This window comes from Apodemus sylvaticus, chromosome 8 (assembly GCF_947179515.1).
Source record: "Apodemus sylvaticus chromosome 8, mApoSyl1.1, whole genome shotgun sequence".
NCBI classification, from domain to species: Eukaryota; Metazoa; Chordata; class Mammalia; order Rodentia; family Muridae; genus Apodemus; species Apodemus sylvaticus.
In genome coordinates, this window is record NC_067479.1 from 22,585,663 (window position 1) to 22,600,924 (window position 15,262).

The 15,262-nt window shown below is 37.5% G+C and overlaps 1 protein-coding gene across 13 annotated transcripts in view; it reads left to right on the forward strand.

Annotated features, from left to right (window-relative positions):
* Mycbp2 (MYC binding protein 2) overlaps positions 1 to 15,262 on the forward strand; it is a 228,396-nt gene that overhangs the window by 115,676 nt on the left and 97,458 nt on the right. For 10 of the 13 annotated variants that reach the window (XM_052190750.1, XM_052190753.1, XM_052190751.1 and 7 more), the window contains 7 exons: positions 1,886 to 2,107; positions 6,627 to 6,818; positions 8,774 to 8,980; positions 9,296 to 9,427; positions 11,743 to 11,921; positions 13,134 to 13,276; positions 14,580 to 14,680. In XM_052190750.1, coding sequence (XP_052046710.1) covers positions 1,886 to 2,107; positions 6,627 to 6,818; positions 8,774 to 8,980; positions 9,296 to 9,427; positions 11,743 to 11,921; positions 13,134 to 13,276; positions 14,580 to 14,680 — 1,176 coding nt within the window. The remainder of the gene's footprint in view (positions 1 to 1,885; positions 2,108 to 6,626; positions 6,819 to 8,773; positions 8,981 to 9,295; positions 9,428 to 11,742; positions 11,922 to 13,133; positions 13,277 to 14,579; positions 14,681 to 15,262) is intronic. The other 3 variants (XM_052190754.1, XM_052190756.1, XM_052190757.1) reach the window with 1 other exon arrangement.

Consider the following 15,262-nt stretch of genomic DNA (forward strand, 5'->3'; position numbering starts at 1 on the left):
AGTGCTGACTCATTCCTTGTTCGCAGCCCCTCACAAGGGAAGGGAATTAACATCGACTTCAATGAGCCCCAGGGCTGTCCACAAAAAGAGTAGTGTTATTTACCTTGAAGTGCAGGATTAACATCCAGAAATAATAGAATTAATTGTTCTGGGGTATGGTGCAGTAGTAAAGTGCTTTCCTAGCACTAATAGAGCTCAATTTCCAGTACTGGAGACAAAAAGAGCTCATTATATTAACTAAATAAAGACGTGGTGGTGCATGCCTTTAATCCCAGCACTTGGGAGGTAGAGGCAGATGGATTTCTGAGTTCCAGGCCAACCTGGTCAACAAAGTGAGTTCCAGGACAGCAAGGGCTACACAGAGAAACCCTGTCTCAAAAAAACAACAACAACAAAAAAAAAAAAAAAGAAAGAAAGAAAAAAGAAAAAAGAAAATTATACTTTCAACAGGTATTCAAAATATATTCACTAGAATTAGCAGTTAATCAGTGTACTGACTGGTTTCAGTGTGTCAACTTGACACAGGTTGGAGTTATCACAGAGAAAGGAACTTCAGTTGGGGAAGTGCCTCCATGAGATCCAGCTGTGGGGCATTTTCTCAATTAGTGATCAAGTGGGGAGGGCCCCTTGTGGGTGGTGCCACCTTTGGGCTGGTGCTCTTGGGTTCTATAAGAAAGCAGGCTGAGCAAAGCCAGGGGAAGCAAGCCAGTAAGTAACATCCCTCCATGGCCTCTGCATCAGCTCCTGCTTCCTAACCTGCTTGAGTTCCAGTCCTGACTTCCTTTTGTGATGAACAGCAGTGCAGAAGTGTAAGCTCAATAAACCCTTTCCTCCCCAACTTGCTTCTTGGTCATGATGGTTGTGCAGGAATAGAAACCCTGACTAAGACAATCAGTGATAAAAACTTTGTAAACAAGGATGTAGTGAAGCATCCTAACCTAACCTGATAAAGGATCTTTTAAGAACAATCTGTAACTAAGATCTTATCTGGTGATTAAAATAATATTGTTTAGTTTGGAACCAATATACTGTGTTGTAAAAAAACAATCTGTAGCTAACATCATCCTTAACTGTGAAGTCATGAACGTCCCCCCAAGTTTGGAAGCACGTATTGTGTGTTCTTGCCACTTTCATTAATATTGTAGTGGAAGTGAAAACTTGACGTCTTTATTTACCCTGCTCTTTCTGATTCATCATCATCACAGTGGAATCCCAGTGCACTTTGATCCATGTAAGGAGAGTGTATTTATCCCACCAGTGGTTCCCTATAAGAGTAGTCTCAGCATAGCAGTCTCCCTTTGCTAGGCTAGCTTTTGCAACATTGGATCAAAGTGAAAGACTGCTGTATTTTTATGCTTCACTGATAACACAAATGTTTGAAGAGCTAAGTAGTGTATGTACGATTTTTTTTTTTTGAGTTAGGATTTCCTTGGTTGATGTTTTTAAAAAATCAGAAAAAATGTACAGCTGAGCTAAGATTTCTACATAAACTGGTGTAGTTTAGTACCTTAGTAAGATGGTATTACAAAAGTGCAATCCATATTGTTTATTTTTGCGTGTAGTTTCATTGCTTACAGACCGTGTGGTTGATAGATTATAATGGGAGTCCTTTACCATCTCACATTGAAAATAACTCTAGGAAGTGCGTGATCGTACAGACACATACGTGCATCAGCAGTGGGTTGCCATAGGACTGTAGGAGACTTTGCTTGAGTCTTCCTCCCCATTATTACTAGATAATGGTTTAATTATGTTCTACTGTATTGATATGCTATTATCCAGTATTAAAGCCATTTAGATGACTGAGTGGTATATACTTGGGTATATGTGAAGAAACTTGGTTTATAGTGATGCAGTATTTAAGGGTTACTTTTGTTCTTACAAGGATATCCAGGAAGCAAACTTTAAGACATCCAGTAGCCGGCTCCTTGCAGCTGTTATGTCAGCTCTATGTCACACATCTGTGAAGCTGACTTCTCTCTTCCCTATTGCATATGATGGAGAAGTTTTGCTGAGATCGATTGTTAAGCAAGTCAGCACGGAGAATGACTCAACACTTGTTCATCGTTTTCCAATTTTAGTGGGGCATATGGAAAAGCTCAGCCAGGTATGTCATTTTTTTTAGAAATCTCTAAATAGAGGAGGAATAAAACAACAAAAAGAAAGACACACATAGGTTGGTACTTCATCTTCCTTATTGATAATTACTATATTTGCAAATGATTAACAAATGATTATCTGTTTTATAATAAGCTATTCTCTAATTTTCATGTTTATGTAGAAAAAGTCTTAGTTACTGTTTTATTGCCATGACAAAACACCATGGCGAAGGCAACTTATAGAAAAAGCACTTAATTGGGGGCTTGCTTACAGTTTCAGAGGGAGATTAGTCAGTGATCATCATGGCGGGGAGCATAGTAACAGGCAGGCATGGCTGCTTCCACAGTGATCCACTGGCAGGAGGCAGAGAGGCTGGGCTTTATTTGGGCTTTTGAAACCTTGAAGTTCATCCTCAGTGAGACTTAGCTCCTTTTACAAGGTCAGACCTCCTCCACCAATGCTGTGTCTCCTAATCCTTTCCAATGGTTCCACCGCCTGGGAACCAAGCATTCAATCATATGGATTATTCTAAATGACAACTCACCTCTAAAATGTGATTAGACAGTAAATACGTATATACTTGTTTATTGCTGTTTCATTTGAAAGTAAGTTAGACGGCAGAGACTCCGTGTGCCAGGATGGGGGAAAGCTAGGAGGGATGGGCAGGCGCCAAGCTCTCAGAAGAGAAGGAAGGGCAGCAGGGACTCTATGAGGGGGACCAAGTAGGAGGAGGGGATAGATCGGGATGTTAAAATGATTAAATTAATCAATGACAAAAAAAGAAACTAAGTTACAGATAGCATAAGCAATCTTTTCTGTTCTTTTTTTTTTTTGATATCTTTTTTATTTACATTTCAAATGCTTTCCCCTTTTCTAGACCTCCACTCCCCAAAAGTCCCATCAGCTCCCTTCCCTCCCCCTGTTTTCCCACCCAACCCAGGGTTAGCAAAGGCACAGTTCATAAGGGTGCTTGCCACCAAGCACGAGTTCCGTTTGATCCAGACCCTCCATGGTGGAAGGAGAGCCAGCACTTAACACACTGTCCTCTGACTATTACATGTGTGCGTACACACACCTCCACGCATACACATGCACACACAAAATACATGAATGGATAAAATACATTAGAAATAACTTTGACGAAATTGGTTTTATAAAATATGCTGGCATGTTAAACATAGGAAACATTTAGTAACTGCTTCTGCATTGTTAGAAAGCACTATAAAAATCAATGACACATTTTTTTTTTTGTAGGATGTTTTTTTTTTTTTTTGGTTTTTTGAGTCAGGGTTTCACTGTGTAGTCCTGGCTGTCCTGGAACTCACTCTGTAGACCAGGCTGGCCTCGAACTCAGAAATCCGCCTGCCTCTGCCTCCCAAGTGCTGGAATTACAGGTGTATGCCACCACTGCCCGGCCTTTTGTAGGATCTTTAAATTTAAAGTAATTTAAAGTAATGTAAGAGCCAGCATTAGTAAACATCAGCCTCATTAGTTATTATTAATGAATGCCAGGAAAAGAAATAAATACTAAGATAGTAATTTGTTTCTAGAAAAATTTTAAAAAGTTAAAATCTTTTCTTTTAAATTTCAATGCTGGTGAGATTATGAATATACTAACCTTAATCTTATAGACAGCTGTTTGTAATTTAAATTAGTGTAAATCATTTTAAAATCTTTTAGCAAGAAATTATTGCACAATTATTTACTGTAATTTTAACTAAGTCATAGTTGAAGTGTGTAAAACAATTTAGCATTTTTAGGTGATTAACTGCCATTTTATTACCGCTTATTGTCAGTGTTTTCAGAGGGAACTGGGAGAGTAATTGGAAAACTGAAGCTCTGTGTATATCTGCTAAAAAGAAAAGTTAGAAACCTTAATTAGGCCTTTAAATCCGTATCACTAAGTGGAATAGTTGAATCAGGTGTGTTAACTTGATAGGCCATGAGTCAGCCATTCCAAATGTTACACTCACATTTATTATCAAGGCAAATTTGTAAAAATGTAAATGTACAGAAAAAGTGGGGACTACATAAACTATCTAGGCAAAAGGACACTTATTGGAAAGAATACAGAGATAAAGTAACATGGATGACGAATTTAGGGATATTCTGGTGTTTCTTTAGGAGTTACTATTAGAGTTATATATTTTAATTCTAACATGTAGTAGTAAGTATGTGTTTAAAGTCTTTGAAAATATACCACAATTAATATATATTCTTTTTCTGGTTTTTTTTATAACTTAAAATTTTTATATATCCTTAATTAAAATAAAATTATATCATTTCCCCCTTCCTTCCCTACTGGAGATTGTACATTTTAACATTTTGCCAGAGTATGATCAACCATGCCCATAGATACATGTATTTAGAACATTTCAAATATTTAATATTTTAAACAGTATCATTGCCTAACTTCTCATTTATGGTCATGATTATTTTCCCAGTTTTAAGTATTTAGTGTTGACTGCTCGTTTCTCTCCTGCATCTTAAGTCAGCCGGAGCGTGCACCCTCAGCCTTAGTTTCTCAGCCCTACAGCTATCGGCATGGGCCCTTATTCTCTGATGCAGAATTTTCTTATGTCAAGGAAAATATGTAAAGGTTTGCTAAAAACTGCCAAAACTCATTTAGAAAGCTAGTATTCCCTTGTGTTTGACGTGTTGCTGTCTGACATGTCACACTGACGGATTGTTATTAGAGCAGCTCTTGTAATTGCTTCTCTTGACAGCTACAAACTAGAAACGGAAACACATAGACTTCTCTCCTGCAGACATTTCTTAAAGGAAGCACCACAAGATTCTTAGTTATGACATATCACTAGCGATTGTTTTTCAAAGCAGACTTTCTGGGAAAGTGAAGTTCCTAGAGAATGGAAAGATGGAAGGGAAAAACTATCTTGACTTTTAAATAAAAATAGATTTTTTTAAATCCTAAAAAGTTAGAAATTCACAAAAATATAGTAATTTACTTAGATGTTAATAAACTAACTGAAATTAAAAAAAAAACCACCTCTTTTAAGCACTTTTATGTATAGCATTAAGACTGTAGTTTAGGAAGAAAATAGTGTGTCATGCTGATAACATCCCAACTGACAGACTTGATTCCTAAGTGGGCAATTGTTGTGTGTATTAAGAAGCAATCCACGCTATCTCGGGCTGGGCACCAGCCAGCGCTCTCCGTCTGTTCCTAGCCTGGTACCAAGGCCTCATGTTTCCCTTTTGCCAAAGCCTGTCCCACCAAAGCGGGCTCTGCCTTTCCAGAGCTGCCAATTCCCTCTCTCCTTCTCACAGCCGGCTAGCTGGGGCACACTTAGGCAAGCCTAGGGACTGCCAAGATCAACTTTCACTGGAGCTCAGCTGAATTACCTTGTAAGGAAAACACCAGACAATCTTTAGAATCAACAGATAATATAACTGCTGGGTACAGAAACTAGCATCCTAAATTCCCCAACTATTCTGTTAGAAATGGATCCCGCCACCGAAACAGTCCCTATTATGTCCTCCTTGCTCTCACAGACCAAAAGGAAATTCCCTCCTCCTGCCTTCCCACTTCCTCTCTGGGACCTGGAAGTCCTGCCTCCTCCTCACCCAGTGATTGCCTTTTTGTATTTATTATTTTAATCAATTAAGGGAAAATCCTGCTATAGGTGATTTATATATAAATTTGATTTGAGGAGAAAATGAGTTAGCGTCTATGCTCCTGTTCATTCAAACTATCTTTTTTCATGAATATTTTATATATAAAACAGGAATATAATTATTATAAAAGAACTTATCAAGGAACTAAGAATGTGGTTTTGAAAATTGAATGATAGCAAATGAGTCAGGAAAATTGAGTCTCCATGTAAGAATTACAACTCGGTATCAAACGATGTGATTTTTTTTTCTAGTCTTTACCAGAACTTCCTTCTAGTGAGTGTTAGGGTTCTGTCTAAGCTCCACCCCACAATACCTGGCAATAACGGACCTCTAATGACCTTAAATGTGCCTCTTTCATTCACTGTGGGTAAAGTGCATGAGACTGTAAGAGAGAACAGAGCTTTGTGTGAGGTAGCAGGGGCATTAATCATCTTTTCAGTATTTGGGGGGAGATCTTTTTGGAGTTTGAGGTTTAATGAAATTCTAATTTCACAAATGGACTTCACAAATGACAGAAATTGCAATTTTTGTTTTCTTTCAGAAATCGAATATAATAGTAGTTGTAAAAGGATTAGCTGTGTAGGTATTGCATGAATGTACAAACCATTTTTATAGAGACAAGTTTTCCTGGAGTCTTGTAGAAAAATAATTTTGAATAGAATGACTAATTGTCTATCACATAGATACAGATTTGTTATGTAGTTAAAATAAGAAAGTATGTGAAAATGTCACAAAGCTAATAAAACCCATCTTGTAAATTATGAGACAAAACGGAATAATTCAGGTATGGCTCATTAGGGTATCCTATGGAAAGGGTTGTGTACTGAGAACTTCTGTGGTAGACTGTAAGGCAAAGCTTTGCCTCTCTCTTCTCCCGTATCCTGCTGTAGAGTGAGGAGAACATCTCAGGGATGACGAGCTTCCGGGAAGTGCTGGAGAAGATGCTGGTCATTGTCGTGCTTCCGGTGAGAAATAGCCTTCGGAGGGAGAATGAACTCTTTTCCTCTCACCTGGTCTCCAACACGTGCGGGCTACTGGCCAGTATTGTTAGTGAGCTGACTGCATCAGCCCTAGGCTCTGAGGTAAGAGCTGTATCTCCAAATTGGATCAATAAGCATGTGTTTCTGTAGAATAGTAAGCCTGTCTCTTTAGGACACTGGCCTCTCTAGGCTGCGAGATCTCATAGCCTAAAAGGTCAGGCCACTAACTTATAGTCCTTCTCAGCACTCTTCTAATCACAGGCATGCACACACATGTGCACACGTGCATGCACACACACGTGCACAAACACGTGCACGTGAGGTGTTTTCTTTTATTCAGGAGATTGATTTCTTTGAAGATTCTCCTCTGATCTCCCCACACCATCTATCCTGTCATCCTGTCTGCGGGAGGTTTCTTTCTCTTTTACTTAGACATCTTAGCATAGCTCCTCTTTCCCTTTAAGGCCTCTTGCTGTTGTCCCTGATATGATACACCTTTAATTCTCACCTACCTCAATGCCTGATCATGGCCTTTGTAAAAGGCCTGTACATTAATAAAGCTTATTTCTGACCGTCAGTTCCTGTCGGTTTCTTTCCCAAAGCAGCCTTGCCTCTTTTTTACAGTATCATTCACTATAGTACATGCCTAGAATCCAGCACTCCAGATGGGGAAGCGAGGCAGAGTGAGTCTGGGTTCTTTAAAAAGGCTCTTCTTCAAAAGGATAGATAGAGAACAGTAACAACAGACAGACTTATCTTTCTATGCTGTTTCTTCATTCATACATTTTTGCTTCTTAGTAATTTCCAATTAGTCAGGAATATGTGTTTAGAAAGGATCTTTGGCTCTTTTTGCTGCCAGTCTAGCTCCAGATTTAAGGAGAAGGCCCTATTTCTCCTGAATAAGGTAGAGTAATAGGACACAATACCTGATATCCTTTAGCTCTGTGTGTGCCCTGCATAGCATATACATACACAAAATAATAATTTTTTATTTTGCTTTCCTGTTCTTCTATGATTTACTCATTTTATTTTTACTTTTTAAAACTCACTCTCTCAGTCTCTTTCATAGAATATGTGTGTATGTGCACGTGCACTCTTGTGGTATGTATGTGTGTGTACATATAGGTATGCCTCACTATGTGTGTATATTCGTAGAAGCCAGATATTGATCTTAGGTGTCTTCCTCACCTCAACAATATTTATTGAAAAATGATCTCACACTGAATGTAGAAACTCATTAGACTGGTCAGAAGAGCCCCAGGTTAGATCTGCTTGTGTACCTCCTACTGATGGGGTTACAGATGTGCTGCCTTTACCAATGTCTCCATGATTATAGAGCACATACTACTACCTGACCATTTCTCCATTCCAATCTCATCTTTTAACTGCTTCCTCATTAATAGAACTAGATTATCACTGTATATTAAGTATGTATAGTTTTGGAGACAAAGATCTTGTCTGCCTTATTACACAAGGCCATGAACTTGCACCAGTTGTCTCATTAATAAGTGATAAGTAATGTTATGAGGTCAGGCTGGTAATAATAAACAAATGGTGTTAAAAGAACAAAAGTTCCACAGCTTTGCTCTGTCTATAGTTAATATATACAAATCCATATAAAAGCTGGGCAGAGTCTGTCTTACCTATAGCAGAGTTTCTGTAACTGTGGTAAGATATTTGTAAATTTTATGATTATAATCAATCCCATAGGTAGAAACTGCATATCTTGTTCTGTAGCCACTGTAACAAAATGTAAGCATCAAATATTATATGTTTGATACATTTTGTGAAGTATTATTATTTTCCTCTCTCCACTGCCTTTCTTAGCTATGTTTTATAACTTACCTGAATATTTTAACTGATTTTGATGCATCTGTGTTTTGTTTTTCTCCCAGCAATTATTGTGGGTTGATTTTGAAAATCTTATATTAATATGAAATACATCATTCAAATGGATGTTTAATATCTAACACGTGTGCACTAAATATTTTGTTTCAGTTGTTGCTCATAATACTCAGGTTAACAACTGCTAATGGAATTGTGTGTATTGTTTACAGGTTGATGGACTTAATTCTCTTCACTCTGTCAAAGCTAGTGCTAACCGATTCACAAAAACAAGTCAGGGAAGAAGTTGGAACACTGGAAATGGGTCCCCTGATGCAATTTGTTTTGCAGTAGACAAACCTGGAATTGTTGTTGTTGGTTTCTCTGTCTATGGAGGAGGTGGCATCCATGAGTATGAACTGGAGGTGTTGGTTGATGATGTAAGTACCACTCTTGCAGTGATCCTGCTGGTCACTCTTGATCAGCATTGTGTGCTGGTCAGTGTTTACCATCATCGTAGTACAATGACTTCAAACCTTCAGAAATTTAACACATCACCTATATGTAAACATTAAATAGGAATCAAAAACCTATTGGTTGTTTGGAACATTTCGGCACACTTTTGTCTTACTTTATTTTGTTTATTTTATACAAGGCAATAATCAACTACCTAAAGACACTGAAGAGTTAGAGTTAGAATTGTTCCTACAATAAAGTTAACCATCTTGTAAATGTTGTTTTCATATCTTCATCAGAGTGAACATGCAGGAGATTCAACTCATTCTCATAGATGGACTTCTCTAGAATTAGTTAAAGGAACTTATACAACAGACGATTCACCCAGTGACATAGCTGAAATCAGACTTGACAAAGTTGTTCCTTTAAAGGTAATTCAACTACATTTCTTTTTAAACTAAGAGGTAGTGTTTCATGGTTAAAGATAATGAAGAGTAGAGCTAGAGAGGGCGCACCATGCTTCCGTGTACACTCTTGCAGAGGACGTAAGTGGATCCTGGCACCATGTCACCAGCACCAGCTCCTTTAGGTCCAGGATACCCAGGGCTGTCTTCTGACCTCTCCGGGTGCCTGCACTCACAGGCATCACTGCCCCACAGATGTGCATGCATACTAATTAACAATAAAATACATCTCCTTTTGCACTCGTGCATTGACTCTGGCTTCTCCTAAGTTCTTTATCCGCTGTATTGTTTTAACTGCTCCAGTGTGATAGATGAGGTGTTGTACTCAGCATGCTCTGGTCTTCACATGTAGCAAAATCTGGTGTACTGGGACAAGTGGGTAGGTTGTATAGTCAGACAGTTTTAGATGCAGGGTAAGACAGATTGAGCTTTTTAAAGGAACTGTATGATATAAGTAGATAAGCTATATAATAGTATTTATTCAGTTTCAGTACGACTATAGCTTTCTCCCATGTGAGTTATCTTAATTCTGGCATATCGTCATTTTAGTACTTTTGAGCCTCCTTTGTTGGTGAGAAAGAATAATCAATACTGTAGTGTTATACTGTTAAAGTAATGACAGCAAAGCACAAGCCTTGGTGTTGCAGAGTATTTAAACTGATTATGCATTCGTCGCCATGTTTCCAACTTATATTACACCAAAAACTCTTTAAGAAAGACAAAGGTGGCCTTAAGATTTGGTATTAATGGGGGCCAGAAAAATGACACAGCAGTTAAGAACACTAGGTGCTGCTGAACCCAGGTTCAGTTCCCAGCATCCACATGGTGTCTCACAACTATCCATAATTCTAGTTCAGGAGATCTGATGACCTCTTTGAACTACTCAAGCCCCAGGGATGCTCATGGTGCACATGCATACATGCATGTAGGCAAAACACATACACACGTGAATGAATGAATGAATGAATGAATGAATAGAAAAGAGTATTGTATTAAGATTTATCCTTTATATTTATTTTCTAAATGCAAGCATTTGCCAACGTAGATAAATTATATTAAAGTAATTATTAATATTAAAGTAAAATTAAACTATACCTGATGCAAGTGAATAGACACCATTTCAGAACAGAATTTAAAGTTTAACGTAGACTCATCAGAGACTTCAGAAATAACTTTAAGGGTTAGAGATGCATCAGTGGTTTGGAGTACTAATACTCTCTTTGAGGACTAGAGTTCAGTTCCCAGCCCCCACACTGAGAGGCTTCTTCCCACTTATAACTGTAGCTCCAGGGATACTGTATGATCATCTGGGGGCTAGAGAGATGGCTCAGCGGTTAAGAGCACTGACTGCTCTTCTGAAGGTCCTGAGTTCAATTCCCAGCAACCACATGGTGACTCACAACCATCCATAATGAGATCTGACACTCTTCTGGAGTGTCTGAAGACAGCTACAGTATGCTGTATAATCATCTGTCCTTCACATAGAAGCCAGGACCACCAGCCTGGGGGTGACTCCACCCACAATCGACTTGGTCATTAAAAAATGCCCTACAGGCTTGCCTGCAGCCTGATCTTATTTTCTCAATTAAGGTTCTCTCCTTAATTGCGAAACAATTTGTGTTTAGTTGACATAAAACTATCCAGCATAAATGAAAGAAAACATACACAAACCTTCTGGATCATAAAGCATAAGTATCTGCGTCTCTGTTTTTCGACATACTGTATACTGGATAGGTTGTTATACATGGATTGTTGTTCTGTGTTTGTGTGCATATATTTGTCTCTGAATAAATTTCTCCCAAAATAAAAATGTAACAGATTTGACAATTAACATACTTAAATTATTTTAAGACTTTAAACTGACAACAATATTAGCTTATATTAGTATTGTATGACTAATATTTTATGCATGTAATTAGGCACAGATACAACTACCTATAGTTATGATGGTCAACTACTAGTCTCACTGCTTACCTGTTACATTACTTTGGGCAAGTGTTTAGCAACTGGGTCTCAAATTCTTCTTGTATCAAGTAATATACTTACCTACTGAGGATACTTGAATTAATTCATTTCGATCATATAAAGTATTTGGGTCAGATTCTGTTATCAAAAGGTATTCAGTAACTATTAGCTATTATATTCATTAAAAGCTCATTTAATGATATTATTTATAATGACCACACTATTTCCTTATATTTGAGTAGTTGACTGCTAGAGTCTTTCTGTATTTTCCTCATATTGTGAATGCACATAACATGCTTTATGTCTTCATCATGAAGGAAAATGTTAAGTACGCTGTGCGCTTGAGGAACTATGGCAGCCGTACAGCTAATGGAGACGGAGGGATGACTACCGTCCAGTGCCCTGATGGGGTGGCCTTTACTTTCAGCACATGCAGCTTGAGCAGCAATGGCACAAACCAAACCAGAGGACAAATCCCCCAGATACTGTACTATAGGTGAGTGTGTTTACAGTTAGAAACGAGCGTGCTAAAGTGGTGGGGAACGTTTACAGTGATACAGTGATATAGTAAAATAGACCAAGTGGTAATGTAGAAAATTATAATCTTTGAGGAAAAATGACCCTATATATACATTTTTCGTCGTGTCTAATTTTTTTGTTTAATAACTCATGTATAATCTTAGTGTAATTATCCCCCTTTCCTCTCAACCTAACTTTGTATCAAGCCACTGATATTGTATAGGCAGTGCTTCTTGTATTTGCCATGGCTAGTGTCACATGGTGGGAATTTTTTCTATCCTTATTCTCAGAAGAGGGAGCCAAGGCACTGAGTAGTTAAACACTGTTCCCAAATCTCATGTGCAGTGACTTACGGTAAAGGGGTTCATAGCCTGATGTTGGACTCCAGGTAACAAAACACTATTAAATCACCACACCCTATATCCTCCTTAAGGATGCTTTCTGTGGTGACTGATAGTTGTAGGTCTAATGTGTCCCATAGTAGTCACCCATTTGTAGCCAAACACCTTGTTTTTCTAGATATCTCTTTCTCTTGCATCTAATTGGGTAATTTCTGACATACATATTTGTAAAGTGCTCTACATGCGGCTTCTCCTATCATTCCTATAATCGAACTGCTGATCACCAATCTCTCTAACTGTAAAATAATCATCATCTCTATCTCAGTGTCTCTTCTTTCTCTGCTGCCCTTTACAGTCAGTTCTCCACAGCTCAGTCAGCGTTCTCTGATAGGAATGAAGGCATACCCCTCCCTTCCTCAGTTCTCTCTTGACTCTGTGATAAAACAGGAGCTTGCTCCTCTGGCCTTGAAAATCCATATGATCTGACACCTGTTTGCTTGACTAATCCTCTCCCATGAACTCAGCACCTGGCTCCCACTGTCCGGATACTTTTCTCTCACATTTTCCATGGGCCCATTTGTACTTTGTCTTTTAAACACAATTCAGGTCTTTGTTAAATATTAGTTCAACAAAAAGCAACTTAATCTAACATAAAATAATATAACATAATCTGCATTAGTTTTTGTTCAAAGCCTTTATCACAAACTAAACTAACATAATTACATAATTACAGATATACTGTCTTAACTATAATTGTTTTTCACTTTAAGTTTATTGAAAATTTCTGATATGAACATGATGCCTAAAGTTCCCAAAGAAAACTGTTTTCATGTTTATTCATGTCACAGGAGCGAATTTGATGGAGATTTACAATCCCAACTTCTAAGTAAAGCCAATGAAGAAGATAAAAACTGTAGCAGAGCACTCTCTGTGGTAAGCACTGTTGTTCGAGCTGCTAAGGACCTGTTGCACAGAGCTCTTGCTGTGGATGGTAAGGCTGTCCTTTTCCTTTCTATATAGTAATAGTTTAGAACTTACAGTTCTTCTTTTGTGAATAGTTAATGAAAGGGAGCCACCTTTTAGAATCCCTAAGTGTTTAGTTCCTTACTTTTTTATCCATCTATACAGGTCTTGATTTTGGATCATTCATTCCCTTCATACTCTGAGGAAGACTTTTTTTTAAGTGAACCAAAAAAAAAAAAAAAATACATAATACTTTGTTTTTAGTTTTCACAATAAGACAAACATCTCATCTGATTAAAATCATTTTTGTTTATTTTCTTGTTAGTAGTGAATTTTTTTTTCTTTCTGTGCTTCCTGTTTCCATTAACTATTCATCGAAATGTCTGGAGAATAACCAGATGAATAACCCTGTCCATATCCTCAGATCTAATGGTCTAAATCAAGTCCTAGAACTGTCTTCTTTGGAAAGTCCAGTTAGTATTTTCTCTGATCTTCCAGAACATAGTTTAAGATGCCTTAGTGCAACCTCACACACATTTTTCTTGAGTGGAAATGCCCAAATAATCATATTGCTACCTTTCTCCTGTTACCCACCTGGGTATGTAGGCATCCTCTATACACTAAGGAGAATTACTAGTATAAAATATTCAGTGTTATCCTTTCACCTAAAATGTTGTCCCAACCCAGAGATTTAGGCTAGGCTAAAAAGGTATTTGTTAATGTATGTCATGTATTCTTGTACAATAGGTTTAGAACCCCTTATCTGAAAGAAAAATTGCCCTATAATATAAATATGTAGACTCAACCAGCCTTTTAAGCATCATGATCTTGGGTTAATAACTAAAATGACTATCAGCAAAGGGATTTATGGGGAAAAAAGAAGTCACAATAGTTTAGTAACAACAAATGCTTTTTGGAATGTTGATATATACAGATATTGTTCTAAGTGTCTTATGTGTCAGTTAATTTAATCCTGATAGCATTCAGTGAAGAAATATTGTTGTTATTCTAAATGATTTGCTTCGTGTCACTCATGGAGCTATGTAAAGCCATCAGCCCAGGTTCTACCCCTTTCTCATGTAGACCGTGTTACAAATTTACTGTAAGATATACAAGCACTGTGTAACTTGGCTTTTCCTTTTGAAATGAGGGAAGTATCAGTTGTAAGGAAAGGACTGAGAAAACAATAAATCCCTCAGAATAAACTGAGCCTCTCCTTTATAAATGTATACTTGATGTCAAGCACAGCTTTCTGAGGATAACAGGGTTAGTATAGCATGCATCCAGTATAACAAACTACCTTCTAACTACAGTCTTAATGCTTTTTTTAGCTGATGACATTCCAGAACTGCTTAGCTCTTCCAGTCTGTTTTCCATGCTGCTTCCCCTTATTATAGCCTACATAGGACCAGTAGCCGCTGCTATTCCCAAGGTGTGTAATCCAATTCTCTAACTTTGCATCTCTTACGATTGGTACCATTTCACAGGTCTTACCTCTGCCCTTTAAAGATATTTTAATCACTGAGGCAGGAGGGTTATAGGTAACAGATAAAGCAAGTGCCTTAAGTGCTGGAAGTTGTTAGCTAAGTCTCATTGTTCCCAGCATTTCTGATTGATTAGTGTACATGTTGGCTTCACACTTGAAGAATTTGGGAATAGGAACTCTATTTTATAAATATGACATAAAAAAATTAAGTTTCCTGTTTTTTTTTAAAAAAAATTCAGAACTTAATGCCAACTCTCCAGCTTTAATAAAATTATCAATAAAAAGATTGTTTTATAGTAGTGAGGTAAGACATGAAGAATATCATAAACTGTAGAGTCTTTGGCAGTTTAATTAAATAGAGTAAAGCTATTTATTATAGATCTCAGAAAAGCAAGGGCTTTAAAAGATAGATTATTTCAATATAATATTTAGAATAAATTTCTTTACCCACTAAAAACGCATTTTTTTAAAAGTACTTTATAGAAACTATATGAAAATTGGTACTTATAAGAGTTACCATCAGTTAGG